The 18,966-nt window shown below is 36.0% G+C and overlaps 2 protein-coding genes across 4 annotated transcripts in view; one reads left to right on the top strand and one right to left on the bottom strand.

Moving 5' to 3' along the window:
* Positions 1–18,966, bottom strand: part of CALHM4 (calcium homeostasis modulator family member 4) — a 34,782-nt gene that overhangs the window by 1,131 nt on the left and 14,685 nt on the right. Inside the window, exon 1 of one of the 2 annotated variants that reach the window (XM_037520281.2) lies at positions 3,807–4,517. The exons of the other annotated variant lie outside the window; for it this stretch is intronic. Coding sequence (XP_037376178.1) covers positions 3,807–4,364 — 558 coding nt within the window. The 5' untranslated portion in view covers positions 4,365–4,517. Of the gene's footprint in view, positions 1–3,806; positions 4,518–18,966 lie in introns of those variants that run through there. 2 annotated transcript variants of the gene reach the window in all.
* The window catches only part of TRAPPC3L (trafficking protein particle complex subunit 3L), a 40,952-nt gene continuing 31,050 nt past the window's right edge, over positions 9,065–18,966 (top strand). Inside the window, exons 1-4 of one of the 2 annotated variants that reach the window (XM_054699122.1) lie at positions 9,065–9,127; positions 12,560–12,657; positions 13,311–13,322; positions 15,669–15,780. In XM_054699122.1, coding sequence (XP_054555097.1) covers positions 9,086–9,127; positions 12,560–12,657; positions 13,311–13,322; positions 15,669–15,780 — 264 coding nt within the window. In that variant the 5' untranslated portion in view covers positions 9,065–9,085. The remainder of the gene's footprint in view (positions 9,128–12,559; positions 12,658–13,310; positions 13,323–15,668; positions 15,781–18,966) is intronic. The other variant, XM_037520288.2, reaches the window with a different exon arrangement.

The following is an 18,966-nucleotide window of genomic DNA, read 5'->3' as shown; positions in this document are numbered from 1 at the left end:
GCTGATTGTGGGATGTGGATGTAGATGTGATGGAGGGTATAGGTCTAACCAGGTTTTGGGATTACAAAGGATTTTGATCTCTTAACTTGGACTAGATTCTAAGCACTGCCCTTGAAATGGCAGATGCTATAACCCACCAATTAATTACCCTTGTATAAGTTACATAAACTACCACTGCTTTTAGCTCAACCTTACCTTTCAACTATCAGGTACTGACCCATACATTCTCTAAGTGCCTAAGGAATATTTTATTATAATAAAGATGATGAAAATGAATATGATGGATAATAATGGCAGTACCTTAAGGTGTCAATGATATGCCAACACTATTTACTGACATTCCTGACTTGTTCTTTCCTTTTATTTTTTGTCACCAAAGAAGAAAGTCAGCGCATAAAATTTTATGTCCCTAAATGAATGGCATCTTATTATATTCCTCATCTCCCTGCCCTTTCAAATAGTCATCTGATGATCAGTTTTATGATTCATTTATGAAATATACTTTGAGTGGAAAACTAACTAGATTTTAGTTTCTACCTTTGAAGACTGACATAACTATTTTCTGCTTTTAGAGTCTTTTTTAAAACTATTCTTTTTTCAAGATAAACACATGCAATTTGCAGCAACATGGATGGCGCTGGAAGGGATCATGCTCAGCGAAATAAGCCAAAAAGAAAAAGAAAAATACCGATGGTCTCACTCATAGCAGGAATCTAGAAAACTTACATAAAGGACCAGGAAAATGAATAACTATAAGAAAGTGAAAATCAAAATCAACAAAAACTATGAACCAGAGACACTTTTTGGGGGGTGGGGGGTGGGAGGGGAGGGATTGGGGTCAGAATGGGGGGGTTGCAATTGTATGGGGAATATAAAAATAAAATTTATTATTTAAAAAAAATAAAAATAAACCAATTATTTAATTGAAAAAAAAAAAAAAGACACAACCTATGAAGCTATCCACAGCCACTGCAGCACGAATTCGATTCCCCAGACGGGCAGGGAGCAATCCACATGGCGCAGCAGACCTCTCCTGACTCGCCCACTGCTCCCCTCAGCAGTGTGTTTCAGTCAATCTACCTGTTCTGTCCCCCACTCTGTCTCTGGTGAATTCTCTCGCCCCCCAACCCCGCACCTCTGGCCTGTACCCCAGTTCTTGTGTGCATAAATAAATCTCTAAAAAAAAACTATTCTTTTTTCAATATTTAGCATGTTATATAAATTGAGACAAGTTCCACATATTTAGGGAAGCTAGCAACATGAGACACAGACTGGGAGGTAAGTTGTTGTTTTTTTTTTTTCTTTTCTTTTCTACAGCTTGTGGTTCACCAACAAGCCTGGCATGACCAATGTGTGCCAGATGCACTTCTTGAAGGCAGATGCACTTCTTGAAGGCTAAAACATACCAAGTGATTCATCACAATTTAAACTAATGGAGGCTGGTATGTGGAAGGAAAGGCCATCTCAGATGCCCATTATTTCATGAGCTATCATTTCTTCAGCCCCAGGTTGACCTCTAACCACAGTTAGTACATTGTGCTTTGTTAGGGGAACTCCAAGATGAATAATTTATGACACATTCATTCTTTCCAGGGTATTTAAGACTAAAGAGAAAGACAAACCAGCAAACCAAGAAATAATGGTAGAAAGTTTTTGATATGAGTAAACACAGGGCTCATGGAAGCACAATGGAAGAAAAATCACTTATGTCAGGGAGAGGAGTATCAGGAATGTGTCCTGGAAAAGATAATGCTCAGTCTTAAACTATTAAAGAGGATTTCACCAAATCCAGGAAGCTGAAGAAAATTTTTAAAAGGGAAGTAGACAGAAAAATAAGAGTGTGAAGAGCTGGAGAACCTCAGAAAGTTTGGATTCACAAGGTCATAGAAGCCATATGAAAAAAGTGACCATGAGCCAGATATTGAAGGAATTTGAATGGCATGCCCAAAATTTGGCTTTGTATGTAGGGCATCAGAAAATCATTGAAGGATTGGGGTGGGAGGGTCATTATCTAATTTGCACTTAGAAAGATTTTTGGGGGGCTGGGTGTAGAAGAGATATTGAAATGGGTTGGAAGTAATGTCAGGAAGATGTTTTAGGAAATATGGATGGAAAAGATCTTTGAGCAAATAGGATCTTATGTCAATACAGAACAAACCAACTGTGTGGAATGTGTGTTCCTCAAATAAATTGAAGTTCAAGGTTGCAAAGACATCTTGGTGAAATAGAAACAGCATGATCTTTGGCTATCTTGTCATTTACTAGCTCTATGAACTTATGAAAGTAGCATGAACTCTCAGAACTTCAGTTTTCACTAAAATGGGGTTGTTTATAACTGCCTCTCAAAATTATTAGGATTAGAATTAAGATATGAAATATTTTTATACTATATAGTATCAGTAAATATCAGTTTGTTATCACTAAACAAAAAATCCTCTGACATTTTGAACTACAAAACTATCTTTTCACGTAAGTCTGTGCAAGCATTAAATAAGACATTTTATTTTGACTTTAAGAAAATCTTACCATTGTTTATTACATCTTAGTATTTCTTAAGCAAGAACAGTTTTTTGTTTTTTTTTTTTTTAAGATTTATTTATTTATTTATACAAGCACTGGGTACAGTCAGAAGCACAGGAGGGTGAGAATTCACTAGAGCCAGAGCGGGGAGCAGAGCAGGCAGAAGGACCGAAGCACACTGCTGAGGGTAGCAGCGGGCAGCAGGAGAGGTCTGCGCACCATGTGGGACCCTCCTCTGGTGGCCGGGGAGCAGCCGGGGATTGAACTGGTGCTGCAGAGGCTGCGGGCAGCTTCGCAACCCAGCGCTCAACCACTGCGCCACCGGGGAGGCCCAAGAACAGTTTTTAAAGTTAAAATTTCCCCATTGATCTTTTTACTTTTCACATATCTTAACTCTTGTGTCTGTACTTTAGGGCTAATAGAATAAGGTTTTGACAAAACCTACCTAAGGGATTTCTAATTTTCAGCACTTCCATGTTGATAGTAAACAGCATTAGCACTTCTAAATTTTAATAACTGAAAAGTTCTGAGTCAAAGAACGTGAATGTCTTAGCAATAAGTGGTTTTAAAAATAACAGGTGTTTACTACACTGCATAGTTTGAAATGCATTTCCCCCCAAATCCTTTGGAGACATTGATGAAGGCCAATGACATTCAAATGACAAAATATCCCTTTTTGCAATTTAAAATATAACATAAATATAGTAATTTCAGTCCTCTCCTCACCTCACCCCACTACCTGACATAAACCTGTTCATGGACACTAAATTTGGAAATGTCCTTGGAATTTATTTTTAATCATTAGACTTCCTATCATTTTAGATGATATTCTAATATACAAGAATGCATATTTAAGGATATATATGCAGAAAGACGGAACTTAATAATATAGTAATATAATATTAATAACAATGTCTAAAATTCATTGTTTTAAATGTAGATTCTGCACCCAGTACTGAGCACTTTAAATGTTTAACTCATTTATTCCTCACACCAGCCCTTTGTGGGAGATACTATTAACATTTAATATTTAATAAAAGTGAATCATGGGTAAGTCTTGTAATTTTCTCACTTTTGCAGGTTAATAAATGGCAAAACAAGACTCTAATGCAGGTCTGAAGATTCCAAAGACCAACATACTAACTATATTTATGCAGCCACTCAGAAATCACTTTGATGAATGGCTTCTAGTTTATATTCCATACAGACCATATGAGAAGCAGCAGGACTATGAAATGTTGCCAGTGGGTCTAGTAGCGTATCAGGGGGAAAAATTAAGAACTTACTTGTGACTGGTATCTGTGCAGAAGAGTTATATCATCTCTCACCAGCGTCATATCGGGTAAATCTGATGAGTAACATGGAAAGCTAGCGAGGAGCTCTTCTCGTTTGCTGGCACTGATATTGTCAAACACTGGGTAATGGTCCACAGATGCAAATTCGCTCGCTGCACATTCATAGTAGGTACCTGTCAGCAAGGTCACCGCCAGCCAAGTTAATGGAGCCACAAGTGCCCTCTTGGTGATGCTGAAGAACCTAAGGCAAGCCAGCTTGCGTTCCAGGAGGCTGATTTTCCGGTGCCGAGGGGCACAGCTGCAGCAGTATTCAGTAGTAATTGTCCACATCTGGCTTCTCAGAGCATAGCCCACAACCAGGAGGATCAAGGTAGGGATGACTAGAAAAGCAGACCCGTAATAGAAATTTTTCCCAACCTGACAGGGACATCCAAACGTGAAAGAGGAGAACAGTTGTTGCCCACCAATAGTCAAAGCACCAATTAAAGAATTAATACAGGTTCCACTTTTCTGCAGAGAAGATATAAGACTCTGAAAAGTCGGGCTCATCTTGGGAAGCTCTTACACAAATCAGCTGTGGCCCTTTCTGATCGCTGGACTCCAGCAGCTATAATCATTTTATGGAAGCTTACTGGTTAAACTGGTTGTGTCAAGTGACCCATCATCCTTACATGTTTAAAGGATTCTAGCATCTTTCCTTGTGTAGCCCATGAATCCTGAAGCAATAAATGCACTTCAGATTACAGCTGGAAGAAACCACAGGAGGGATTCATCTGGTATAGGTGAAGGGAGAAGATTCTTCAGTATATCTTTGCACTAACAAGAGGATGATTTGTTTGCAAAGCAATAAAATGATCAAATATTTAAGAAGTTTTCTCTATGTAATCAGAAAATATTGTATAGCTTCTAGATAAAAGGCATGCATGGATTAGATTTGGTTGGACTCAAAAAATGAATATCATTTTTTATTCTCAAATAAACAATGTTTATTCTCAAATAAACATTCTCAAATAAACATTCTAATATATAATCAATGAATTAAAACATCATGTTGAGGAAATCACCCAAAGACCAGTACACAAAGACAATGAAATTAAATAATATATTTTAAAAAGCAGTTATGGAAAACAGAAAGGAGATTAAACACCTCCATGGTTTGTATAATAACAGTTCCAGAAGAAAAAAAATGAAAGTATAGGCAGAGAAGTAATATTTGAAGAGAAATAACTGAGAATGTTGTGGAATCAAAAAAAAAATTCACATCAAAAGAGTGTTAGATGTTCTTAGCAGTGTTAAAAATAGACCTAAGTGTAGTTGTATCATAGTAAAACAGCAGAATGTGAACAATAAAAGACATAGTCTTAAAAGAGAAAGAAAAGACATAACCCACAGAACAAGGCCAATAGACTGACAGGGTACTTCTCATTAGGAACAATAGACACCAGCCAACAATACCCACAGTGTGCTTGATACCAACTAAATTACCACTTAAGACAGAGCAAGATAAAGATATTTGAAGACTAAGGGAATTTAACACCCTCAAAACTTCATTCAAAAGATTATTAAAAGATACAATTCAGCACAGAGAAAAATGAATTCTGACGGACGATACAAGTACATATATATTCTAAAATTCCTTTATTTAAAGATTAGCTGTAGAAATATTTTTATTTCAAAAGTTACAACTAAAACACTACCTAGTTATCATAAGATATCACTACTAAAATCAATAAAATTGAAAAGACTGACCTTGCCGGTCAGGTGATAATGCAAGGTAGCTGCAACCCTCACTCTTAACTTTGGAAATGTAAAATGGAACAGCCAGTTTGGAAAATTGTTGTTTTCTTTAAATGTTAAATATTCTCCTGCCTTATAACATAGTCATTTATCCCCTAATTATTTACTTGAGAAAAATGAAAATATATGTCTACATGAAAACTTGTATGTCCATAGCAATTTTATTTATAATAGTTGCAAACTGAAAACAACACAAATGTCTATCAACAGATGAAAGAATCAACAGTGTTATATACCTATATAAAAGAATACCACTCAGCAAAAAAGAGAATAAGCTATCAACATATATACAATAACAGGAAGGAATTAAAAGTAATTTTCTGAATGGAAGAATTCAGGCACACGACTACAAAATGTATGACTATATTTAAATAAAATTCTAAACAAAGTAAATTGATCTATATGGACAGAAAACAGACTTGTACTTGCTTAGGGGTGGAGGAGTAGGAATAAGAAGAATCTCCAAGAGCATAAGCAGACTTTTGGGAGTTATGTCCATTTGTAGCTCTAGGATCTTAATTTATGGAGGTGATTGAATGATAACCTGGAATGGTCAACGCATGGAAAGAAGAATTATTGTTTTGCCATTTGAGGAAGGCACAGCAGGCTGCTCAGGCCACCAGAATGGGACAGAAGGCAAAAAGAGGAGGGGAAAGGCTTAGCCAGACCCTTTACTGGGGTTTCCATGGGAAAGTCAAGGGAGGACAGGGGAAACATCTCAGGACTGGTGGACTTTGGGGAATGCAGACTATGGCTACTTGGCTACTCTGCAGACTACGCAGACTACAGCTACTCTGTTACCTGGTCCTGGGTCCATCTAGAGCAGGGGAAATGTTGGCTTTGTGTATGAGTTGGAAAATGTGGTTCAGGGTGGGCTCTGGATCACAGGGGAGATATACACTATCTTGACTGTTATTTTGTCCTCATAACAATTACCATCGATGCATGAAAAATAGGCAAATAAAGAATCTGAGAAAATAATTAAAACAGGAGTGATGGAAATGTTATTACATTGATTTGATGATTTCACATGTCAAATTAATCAAATTACACATCAATTATAACTCAATAAAGCAACAATAATTGGATAATCACTAAATAATAATCACTAAATAATAGAAATACAATATATAGACCATTTAAAACAGAGGAAATGGAAAAAAAATGAAAGAAATAGTAAACAAAGGGGAAAGGATGGTAAAAAGAATACACAAAATAATGGTCAAAATGAGACCCAACACATCAATAACGACAGAAACAATTTTAGATAACAATTTACTACATGCCAGAAACTATTCTAAACCCCACAATAACTTTATGACGTAGTACTAATGTTATTATCAGCTTTATACAGATGAGAAAACTGAGGTGTAGAGAAATAATGGAAATAGCTCAGGCCTCACAGAGATGAAAGGGAGAGCCAGGATTGGGACCCAGGTGGTCTGGCACATGCTCTTACCTATCACATCAGAGCCAGAGTAAATTCACAGAGTGAATAAAAATTAATCATGCTGCTTACAAGTGACACACTCCAAGCTGTACCATAAAAATAAAAAGTATATCACCAGAAACAATAATGTTTTAGTATAGCCAAGACTGAAGGCGAAATTTGTCAAAAGGGCTAATTTTAACTACTCCATCATAATAAAATTAGCAAAGATATTATGCCTTTTGTCATTTTCTGTGTGCCCATTATATCCTGAATTCTCAGGGTGGCCCTGATGTCACCACACCAGAATCATCAGAGCTCAATGAAACTGATTCTTACACCACAACTCCCCAGCTACCAAGTACATAGAATTTTTCTGTTTTTCTTAAAGAATCTCTCATTCAGAACCTAGAACTGCCAAGAGCAGGGAGGATGAATAAGAAGAGAGCTGCTGTCCCCATACCTTAGTAGCTTATATGACTCTAAAATATTTCACTTTAACATGGAATGAGCAGCAGAATTTTTTTTCATTTGGAGTCAGCAAATTTAGTTCAACCCCATCTTTTTGTGCCTACTCTCAAGCTAACATTGAACAAATTTCTTAACCTCTCTGATTTTCAGATTCCTATCTTATAAAATGGTTAATAATTCCATATTGACAACCTCACAGATTGTAGATGAATTAAAAGGAGATAAAAAAGTGAAAATCATGTTGTAGTGGTATTTCTTATATAGATAGAGGTATTATTGATTTGCTGTTAAAAGTTCCCCATACCCCACAACTAAGCAAAACTGATTTTCCTGAGAATGGAACATACAGCATAGGTACCAACAGAATTACCTTCAATATTGTAGCAGATAGCCACCTACAAGAACAATCTATAGTAATTAGTGTTTGTATAGTTCATTAGAATGTGTTTTATAGCACACATTATCTCTTTGATACTCACAATTATTCTGTGAGGTGGTATTATGACTGCCATTCGGCAGATGTGGAAACTGAGCCATAGAGCAATAAAATAGTCCAAGGTCATGCAGCCTGTAAAATGGTGGCACTGTGGCTTAGCTTGAGTCTTCCAACTCCTTCCAGATTCTTTCAACTACACCACAGTTTGCTTCAAAGACAGTAGTCAGTCACTTTATAGGAAGAATTTTCCATCAAATAGGGCTAATGGATTAAAACCTTAAGATGTAGAAACTATTTACTTAACCTGCATTTTATACTTCTATTTTTGGAAGAGTTTTGACCTTTCATGTCCTGCAGTTGTCAAGATCAAAGGGTTTGTTGTTTTAACTTTAAATATCTACACTTCTACATAAGTAAAGAGAGCCTTAAAAGCAAACATTTCAGGGACTATCAAAAGAAAACTAAGATGTTGCTTTCTCTGCCAGAATCATTATACATTATTAAACTGTAGAACACCCATTTTGATCAAGTTTTATAGGAAAATACCGGCACGCAATTCCATCACTCCTTAAAAAATTGCTCTTTATGATGACTTGAATTTTGTCATCACACAAAATATAGTTCTGTGAAAGCCTTTAGAGTTGCTTAGGTCTGAGCCCAGGATTTAGTGCCTATGGATTGCTGATGCTGTCTCTAATTCACACAGCAATCAATAAAAGACAGAATGATGCTAACATTTAGGTCTATCTTGGATTGTGAAGATTTCTGATTGTGATATTACAACAATGTCTTGGCATGAGAGCAAAACACCACTCTTATACTCCCTTGGGCTAAAGAATTTTCAGTAACTGGTGCTTCTGGCCTGACTTCCCATTATCAGCTTTTATGCTTCTAAATTACAATTCCTCTCCACCAGTGAAGTAGTGTTGGTCAGTGGCAAGGAACGTGGTTACAAGATTGAGTCCTTTTCTGACTGTTTTCCTCTTGGGCTCAGCAAAGAGCAAAAGCAGTAGAGTGCAGCAGTAGCGCTGTGTCTCCAAGCAAGGAAGAACTTGGGAAAACAAAAGAAGATCAAAGATAAATAATACCTTAAAGGTAAAAGCCAACAAAAGAAAATCACATTGTTTATCAAGAAATATGTCTCGACGGGCACACAGAAGACCGGAATATCATAAAATAGTAAGAACTTTTGATAAAAATATTCCCAAAGAGATTTTTTTCTGTTTTGTAGAAAACTTTTTTGAGTGATTTCTGATTTATTTTGAAAGGTGATGCTATCAGCTGACTTTTTCAGCAGTACTAGTATTTAGAGGAGTAAATCATAGATGATGCTAGGGTCTCCTTTTCTGACTAATTTTAGTTACAGAAGAGGCAAGTTTTTGTCTCTGACAGAAAATATGAAATGATTAAGCAATGCTTATATTTCCTTATAATTTGTTGTATTTCCTAATTCATGGACTAGGAAATGAAATGTATATAATTTATGATATAGTAATTTAAATAGGAATAGGTCAACAAAAACTCAGTATCAAAATTATATCTCCTAGTCTTAAGTAGTTTTGATTGTAAGTTTGTATGTACTATTATCCTTCTGTATAGTCTAAGTGTAGAGCGATATTTAAAGCAATTATTTGTAAATTACATTTGGGGAAATCTTCAATCCTCTCTGATTATAGTTTTAGGCATTCAAAAGTTACAGATGTGAAAATGCATCATTAAGTTTAAAGTCCTGTTAATTATTTTGGAAGACTGATAGACATTGCATAAAATTATGTAATTTCAGCCATAGTTACTTAGAATTGTCTGACTAACTGGCACATCTCAGGGGAATGACTGCAGACGTGCCCTCTGATATTCTAGGATCTTGATTTATTTTTATGTGGGACTTTCAAATACTAAAAAAAAAAATGTAGATACCTCTTTTTGTACCTAAATTACCTGTTTTACATATATCCAAAACCTCCTGAAAGAATTAATAGTGTTCTATTTCTCATATATGAAAATAATTGTTTTTTATTTTAACAACTATGGAGATAATCTATGTTGACCTTTCTTATGATCAGTGGTATGAGTTTGAGGCCCTTTTGGACATGTCTTCAAGGTACCGATTTGGTCATGAAACTGAATCAGAAGACTGGTATTTGTGGGTATTAAACATGAAAGTCAGCTGGAAGTTAAATATAATTAATAACCATCAGAATAACAGAGAGAGAGAGAGAGAGAGAGAGAGAGAGAATGGGTTTTTGCTAGCAGAAGTAAAACAAAAGAATTTGAAAAAGAGAAAAAGGAGATAAAAATATGCCCTAACTACATGGCAGAGCTTCAGCATTGTGTTCATTAATAATTATAATTTAGACCAACCTGAAATAATGACATTCTCTCTCTCTTTCTCCCCCCACTCTCCTCTTCTTGCTTCCTCTCCCAACCTTTGCTTATTTTCTGCAGCAGTATCAGAACACAGCAGTAATTAATCTTCTGCTGCGACCCCTTAATGTTTGGCAGATAGTTCATATATAATTTACAGGCATTTTCTGTGATTTATGATTAGGTTTTTGAAAGATTTAAATAGGAACAAAATTAAAATTGAACGTATGGCAACCCTTCAGTGATTTAAGAATATTTTTGTTTAAAATACTTGCTTTACATCCCTTGTTTCCTAGTAGAAATATTAATGTACTCATTGTTTTTCCATATCTGAATTGTATATATTAGTGTCCTTAATGTAATGTTAATTAATGTATATAATATATATTCCACACATATTTGATATTTTGATCTATACTTTTCAATATTAAGTATGTCTCCATGTGCCATATAATAGATTATATCTATTAAAATTTATTTAATTATAACATTCTACCCAATTACAGACATATATTGTCATGATACAAACCCTTACATAAGAGAGTGAACATTGGTATGTTGGGTCAATTTTGGAAGAATTTGAATTAAAATTATGTAACATTTTATAGAAGTCACTTTTTTAATTTATATTTTTATTGTATCGATTTATACTGAGGTAACATTGGCTTACACACTCTAGATGATTTATGGATATAGGTTCATACCTCTTCAGATGCATTTTCCGCACTATGCCCACCACCAAAGTCCACAGTCCTTTAGTCCACTGGACACCCCTTACCACGTAGACCTCACTCCCACATACTCCCCTCTCATAGTCTCAATTCCACAGTCATATCTAGGGTTTGTTTTGGTTTACTTTTTACCTGTTTCTGGTAATTGTCTTTCTCCTGATTTATTTTGTACTTTTTATAGCTCAGTCCCCTCTCTTTCCATCCATGCTGTCACAAATGTTGATTTGTTGAACCATTTCCGCCTACACTTAAAAGAAAAAAATAAAATCCATACTATAAAGGCCTTATTTTCCCCCCACCCCCACCCCAATGCTAGGTTACGCAAGATATCTGGGCCTAGAGTAAGGATACCTCTTGTACCCTGGAATCCATGTTTGACCTTTTTTTTTTTTTTTTTTTGTGGGACCCTCGCCGGCGGCCGGGAGCGGAGCTGCAGAGGCTGTGGGCAGCCTCCCAGCCCAGCGCTCAACCTCTGCGCCACCAGGGGGGCCCTCCATGTTTGACCTTTTATGAAAATGCAAGATCATGCAGAAAAAGTTATCTTCGACAGTGCTTCCCTTTCTTACCTCCACCTCCCACCCACTTGTATTCCAAACAGTGTTTGCTTTTGTGCCCTTCAGAGATAATTGCTATGTCAGAGTGGAGCCTTCAGTCAAGGCTCCAACCCAGCTCTGCCAAATGCTGGGCAATTGGGCAAGTCACTCATTCCTCCCAAGACCTCATTCCTGCTTCTGTAGGACTGAGAGAATTTGAATAAATTGTCTCTAAAATCCCCTTTCCTTTCTTAAATAGTATTAAAGCATAGAAACAAAAGATTAACAAGAGAGCAGAAACAAATAGATTGATTGAACTTAGCATTTTGTTTCTCTTATTTTCACCCTATCTATGCTAAACTAAACCTAAACTATCCTAGTATTAGTTTTACTTTTAATTCACTCCAAAGATTATTTTGGAGATCCGGAAAGAAAGTACAAATTCTTTTCTCTAAGTGTAAAGAAAAATATAACTTATAAACTTCTGCTATAATTGGGTTCATCCTGATGGTCCCCTTGGCAGATCTGGAACCCATGAGGATTGTGCAGATTCCTGAGAAGTCCCCCTCAATTCTTTATAGCATGGTCAGCATATACCAAAGGCCATTCTAGAACAGTAAGAATTTATTTTGTCAGTTTTTTAAAAAACTTCCTCCATGTAAATGCATCACAACTTACATTATGCAAGCAAATGCATAAGATGTTTTAATGTTAAGAAATGTGTATTATTAATTTCTTCTCCCCCCCTCAACGATATATCCAAATATGGGTGCAGTGCTCTCAAAAAGTAAAAATTGTTAAATAATTGTTAAATAAAATTGTGAAAAAACTGTTAAATAAAATTGTTTAAAAAATTGTTAAATAATTAGTAGGAGATAGAAAAAAGGAACACATGATCTTGAAGACTACTTTTGACAATAAGATTTTTAATTTTAGGAAAAAAGTAATTTATTGTTGGTAATTTTATCATTATCTTTCTCCAGAACAAGGATCTTTTTGTTCTAACCTATGGAGCCCTGGTTGCCCAACTGTGTAAGGATTATGAAAAAGATGAAGATGTGAATAAATATTTAGATAAAATGTAAGTAGAAGTCTTTCCTTATTGTGGAAAACACAGCATGTCTCAACATCCTCTGCATTTTGTCTGCCTCTAATGACTTCCCTTATTCCATTTCACCAGCACTTTTAGTGCAATAAATTGCATCATAGACTTGACATAATTCCCTACAATGGCATTTGGGTTGGTACCATAAAATAAGGAATTTTTTTCCTATGAATTTCAAGTATCGGACTTTTTTAAAGTTAGAAATAATCTATTTGCTAGTCACTTACAAGCAAAGGGTGTGGTAAAACTGAAATAGTTCTCTTAACAATATGATGGCTAATTAAATTGGGTCCTTCCAGTCTTTTAATAAAACTCTTTCAAACATAAATGTATGCTTATACAAGCATAGACCATCTGTGGAAGTCTACGCAAAAAGAACTACTAATTGTAGTTGTTTAAGAGAACTGGGAGATTGGGAATTAAAGATAAAAGGGAAATTTTCATTTTCTAACATAGTGTTTTTATTATTTGAATGCTTTTATCATTATTATTCTTTATTCTAAAATCTATACTGAATAAAAAAACCGACACCATCCTCTTTTAATAAAGCTCATTCTCCCTGCTTAAATAATGGGGATTTCTCTGCCTTTTAAATTCCTCAGAATTATAAGATCATCAGTAATCATCAGATTATTGTCCAATAATCAGATATCTGTCAATATTTTGAATCTTTCAATTATGGATCCTGGAAAGGGTAAAGATTAGAAAACCTGTACTAATTAGAAAATTTAGTTAGACAGGAGGGGAAACAACCTTATTGGGCATTCTAGAGCTTTTTAGAAAAATGATTTATTGCAATTTCTGTTAGAATTCAGAACAAAAAAAAATAGAAAGTTTGAAAGATTTTATTTGAAACTTTGGTTCCTTCCTTTCAGTATGCTTAGCCTTTCTCTATCGAAATTTTCTTTTCCCATTGTCCTGTGTTTATTTTGGCCCATGTGATTTTTTTTTGTTACTGCATTTTTTCTTAATTATTCAAAAGCATACTCTCAACTAAACTGTGGGAGCTTCTTAGTTTGTTTTACTTAGGGCACACTTACACATGTGATACAGCATTTCCAGAAGTTATTCCATTTCATTTAGCTTATGTTAAGTTGCATTATTGTGTGGAATAGCTGTAGAAAATGAAGACACACATCTCATTAAAAAATACCTTTTTGTAAGTATTTAACCAATTTTAACACTATGAATGAAATATTGAAGAATAAATTTTGAGTCTCCAGAAAGACCTTAGAAAAAGCAGTAGTTCACATTTGTATTTCTTTAATAGCTTTTGCTTAGTCTTTTTTTTTTTTTTTAAGATTTATTTATTTATTTATTTATATACAAGCACTGGGTACAGTCAGAAGCGTGGGAGGGTGAGAGAATTCACCAGAGCCAGACTGGGGAATAGAACAGGCAGACTGATGGAGAAATACACTGCTGAGGGGAGCAGCGGGTGTGGCAGGAGAGGTCTGTCACACCATGTGGGACCCTCACCGGCTGCCGGGGATTGAACCGGTGCTGCAGAGGCTGCAGGCAGCTTCGCAGCCCAGCACTCAACCGCTGCGCCACCAGGAGAGGCCCTTAGTCTTATATTTTTAATGTAATATAGACATAGTATATATAGTTAGGGGAAATATACTTTTCCCCAAGGGCATATTTCTCATATATATATACATATATATTACATATTGCTCTGATCACAATATTTTGACATTCCACCACAGTTTCCATCATGAGCAACCAAATTTGTAGATTTGCATAATGATATACAAAACACTGGAAACATTTTTTAATCCTGGTACAACTATATTTGCAAAGTTCATGTTCTGTTCTTTTAAGGTCTTGTAAGAGTGAACATCCTGGCTAGAATTATAAAGCATTTTTCTCAAAAGGCAAGTAAGCTAAAGGAATTATTTCTGTGTGTTCAGAAACATAACATAGATATAATGACTTCATGAGCACTGTGACATTAACTCCTGTTCCTTCCCAACCATTCAGTCATCAAATCTCCCCTATATTACATGCTATGTGGGAAGTATTACCTCTACAAACTGTGGTGCTTTTATCTCTTGTATCCTCTATTGCTTCATCCAAATCATTCCACTTGTCTGCATACATGTTGCTATGAAATTAAAATATTTTTTAAATTTATTTTTTATTTTTTGAAATTAAACCATTTTTGTGACAGTGGTTTATAAAAGTATCTTTATTCCTCTTCATTTCCACTACTAAGTTATATTCCTCAACTAGATTGAAAGTTCTCAGGCCTATCTCGTTGAAGGTGTCTGCCCAGCCATTTAGCCACACTCAATTCTGTGAGCGCATCTTAGTAAATGCTTTCAGAATTGTCCTTCAGCCATTGGCTGTGTGGTGGTGTGCACAAATAATACAAATACCCTCTCTCCCAAGTCCCATAGATTCAATTTCCCTGGAATGAGAAATAAGTTTTCTAACTTGGCTCTTGTTTTTCTTTTCATTAAATATCAGAGTTCTAAGTGCTAAAATCTGCATTGGCAACAAAAATTGATTTCTCAATTTCCTTCTTCCTCTCCTTTGAGAACCTATCCTGGACATGTCTAGCCGCCTAGCCTAACAGCTATAGTAAGCAAAGAGTGAGAATCCAGGTGCCCTCTCCTGTAGCAGACAAGTTAGCTAGACCTTCGTTCTGATCCTCTTAATAGCTAATTATAAGAAAGGTAGTTGCCAGTGAGAAACGTTAGGCTAAAGACACCAGCCTTCTTTGATTTTAATTTACACTGTCGAGTTTGGATTAGTCTTGATTCCAGTCAGACTCCATTGCTCGTAAGAGACTGAACAATATTTTCCAAATGTATTGGTCTCTGCTTCTGCAAACTGTGGGACAAATAAGGAACCCATTGCCAAATAGCCATTTGACAAGTTTGGTTTTATTTATTTTCCACTTGTGCAAGTGCTACACAGAAAAATCAACACTGCCAGATTTCACTAATTACTTAAATATCATTTTTAGAATACACTCTTTCCTTCATCTACAGGGGATATGGCATTGGAACACGCCTGGTAGAAGACTTTTTGGCTCGATCCTGTATAGGAAGGTGCCATAGTTATGCAGAAATTACAGACATAATTGCTCAGGTAAATGCATTTCAGCCCTGTCAATATGGTTTTAAAATCTTTGATTTCTTGTAAGTGTGGGGGGTTTCTGCTCTGGTTGAACAGGTTTCATCTATATTCCTTATCAGGTACTAGAAGAGGAGGTTCATATTAATAAGCCATTTTATTTTAGCGCAGAGATAAAGCTATTGTCAGCAGAAATACTTTCAGGCATGTAAGCATTTTTAGCTTTTCTGACCACTTGGCATATGAGGATTGTATGTCCTACATTGGGGAAAATGTTATATGAACAGAAGTAGCATGTAATAACAGTCGTATGGCATGCATACTCAATATCAATTAATTTCTTTATATAATCATTTTCAGCACATGGGAGAAGGTAGACTTTGACTGTCTCAGAGAATATTGTTGTATCATTTTATTCTCTGAGAAATGTTTTCCCAAGAGAAAGATAAAGCTTCCCATAAATGTTACGTACTCTAAGAACTTTCACTTCTGTAATACATGAGAAACAACTTGGAATCATGTGAGACTTGCTCAAGTTTCATAGATGAGATCAGGAAATGCATATGTACACAAAGTTCCTTTAATCTGCAGGTCTATTGTGGTAAACATAGAATTGTTCATTTGTGGGAGATCTAGAAAGTTTAAATGGATATGAGATATAAATTTATGAGGGCCAGGTATTTTGCCTCCAGTTTTTTAAAAACATCCAAGTAAGTCATTCTCTTTCTTCATTACTCGCCTGATTTTTGATAGTTACACAACTTGAAACTGATTCTTCATCTAAATCATCATAATAGTTCTACATAGGGTTTGGTGATTCCAGATGGTTTATTTTATCTTTCATTCTTATAGGTTCCCTGAGAAGTAGGCAGCAGATTATCCCCATTTTATAGATAAGAAAACTCCCAGAAAGAATATGATAAAAACTGAATACTAGTTGATGTGAAAAAATATATACATTCAAAAAACAATCCAAATAAATTGTTTCCCATTTATTACTTTTATCTCATGACGAGTGAATTATCATGTTGAAATTGAAATCTATATGTTCCAGTCCTACTGCGGTGAGTTTACTACCCCGCTAAAGAGTTTTTAAAAAATCTCTTTCCATGTTTGCAAAATGTAACTAAGATCCTGAAGTGGTAGGTTTGAGAAAGAAAAAGAATTTTCACTAAACTAATTCTATGGGCAATGCTACTAGAATAACAACTATTTCATGGAAAGTAAATAGTTGAATTATAGATACAGATGTTGTGTTCTATTTCTGTGAAAAAAAAAATGCCTTTGAAATTCTGATAGAATTACTTTGAATCCATAGTTCACTTTGGGAAGTATAGAAATTTTAAAATATTGTCATGAGCAAGGAATGTTATTCCATTTGATTGTGTCTTGCTTAATTTCTTTCTTTTTATAGTTTTCTATACACACGACTGTCGCCTCCTTACCTAAGTTTATTCTCCTTAGTTAACTTTACTCTTAGGCATTTTATTCTTTCTTGGTGCTATTGCTTAATAGGAGTGCTTTCTTCTTTTTGAATAATTGTTAGTATATAGAAACCCAGCTGATTTTTGTCTGTTCATTTTGTATCCTGCAAACTGAAATCATTTATTAGTTATAATTTATTTTAGGAGTCTTTAGGGTTTTCTACATATGAAAAAAATATCATCTGCAGAGATAATTTTACTTTTTCCTTTCCAATTTTTATTTTATTTTTTTTAGAGGCATGTTTTTTATTTATTTATTTATTTGTTTGTTTGTTTGTTTTGTTTGTACATGCACTGGGTACAGTCAGAAGCGCGGGAGGGTGAGAGAACTCATCAGAGCCAGAGCGGGGAGCAGAGCGGGGAGCAGAGCGGGGAGCAAAGCAGGCAGAAGGACCGAAGTACACTGCTGAGGGGAGTAGCGGGCGGCAGGAGAGGTCTGCGCACCATGTGGGACCCTCATCCGGTGGCCGGGGAGCAGCCGGGGATCGAACTGGCGCTGCAGAGACCGCGGGCAGCTTCGCAACCCAGCGCTCAACCGCTGCGCCACCGGGGAGGCCCATTTTTTATTTTTATTTTTTTGCATAGTTGCACTGGCTAAGACTTTCAGCACTGTATTGAATAGAAGTGGCAAGTGTGGGCATACTTCCTTTGTTCCTGACCTTAGAGAGAAAACTTTCAGTTTTTCACCATTGAATATGGCAATGAGGAAAGAATTATCTTCTCAACAAATGTTACTGGGAAAAATGATACTTACTTGCAAAAGAATGGATTTGGAACATATCTTATACTCAAAAATAAACTCAAGGTAGATTAAAGACTAAAATAGAAGTTCTGAAACTAAAAACCCTAGAAGAAAACATAATGGAAAATCTTCATGATGTTGGTATTGGCAGAGATTTCATGGATATGACACTAAGGGCACAGATAAAAAAACAAAATGAACAAGTGAGACTATCAAACTAAAAAACTTCTGCACAGTTATGGAAGCAAGAGAGTAAAAAAGACAACCTATGGTATGGGAAAAATATTTGTAAACCATTTATTTGATAAGAAGTTAATGTCTAAAATATGTAAGGACCTCCTATAACTCTAGTTTAAAAAGAACCTAATAACCCCATTAAGAAAGGTTAAGGATTTAAATAGATGTTTCTACAAAGAAGACTTTTATTTTTTAAGATTTATTTATTTATTTATACAAGCACTGGGTACAGTCAGAAGTGTGGGAGGGTGAGAGAATTCACCAGAGCCAGAGCGGGGAGCAGAGCAGGCAGAAAGACCGAAGTACACTGCTGAGGGGAGGTCTGCATGCCATGTGGGACCCTCCTCCGGGGTCGGGGAGCAGCTGGGGATCAAACCAGCGCTGCAGAGGCTACAGACAGCTTGGCAACCCAGTGCTCAACTGCTGCGCCACCGGGAAGGCCCCTAAAGAAGACATTTTTAAATGCCCAACACTAGTCACTAGAGGAATGCAAATCAAAACCATAAGATATCACCTTATATCTGTCTAAATGACTATTAAAAAACACACATACAGGGCCTCCCCTGGTGGCGCAGGTGATAGAGCACAGTGCTGTAAAGCTGTCCACAGCCTCTGCAGCGCCATTTTGATCCTGGCCACCCTGCAGGCGAGGGTCTGACATGGCGCAGCAGACCTCTCCTGTCACTCCCTCTGCTCCTCTCAGCAGTGTATTTTGCCAGTCTGCCTGTTCTGTTCCCC

This window comes from Talpa occidentalis, unplaced genomic scaffold (assembly GCF_014898055.3).
Source record: "Talpa occidentalis isolate TD23 unplaced genomic scaffold, MPIMG_talOcc4v2.1 talOcc4.2, whole genome shotgun sequence".
In the NCBI taxonomy this organism is placed as follows: domain Eukaryota; kingdom Metazoa; phylum Chordata; class Mammalia; order Eulipotyphla; family Talpidae; genus Talpa; species Talpa occidentalis.
This window is presented reverse-complemented; position numbering and strand designations above follow the sequence as displayed.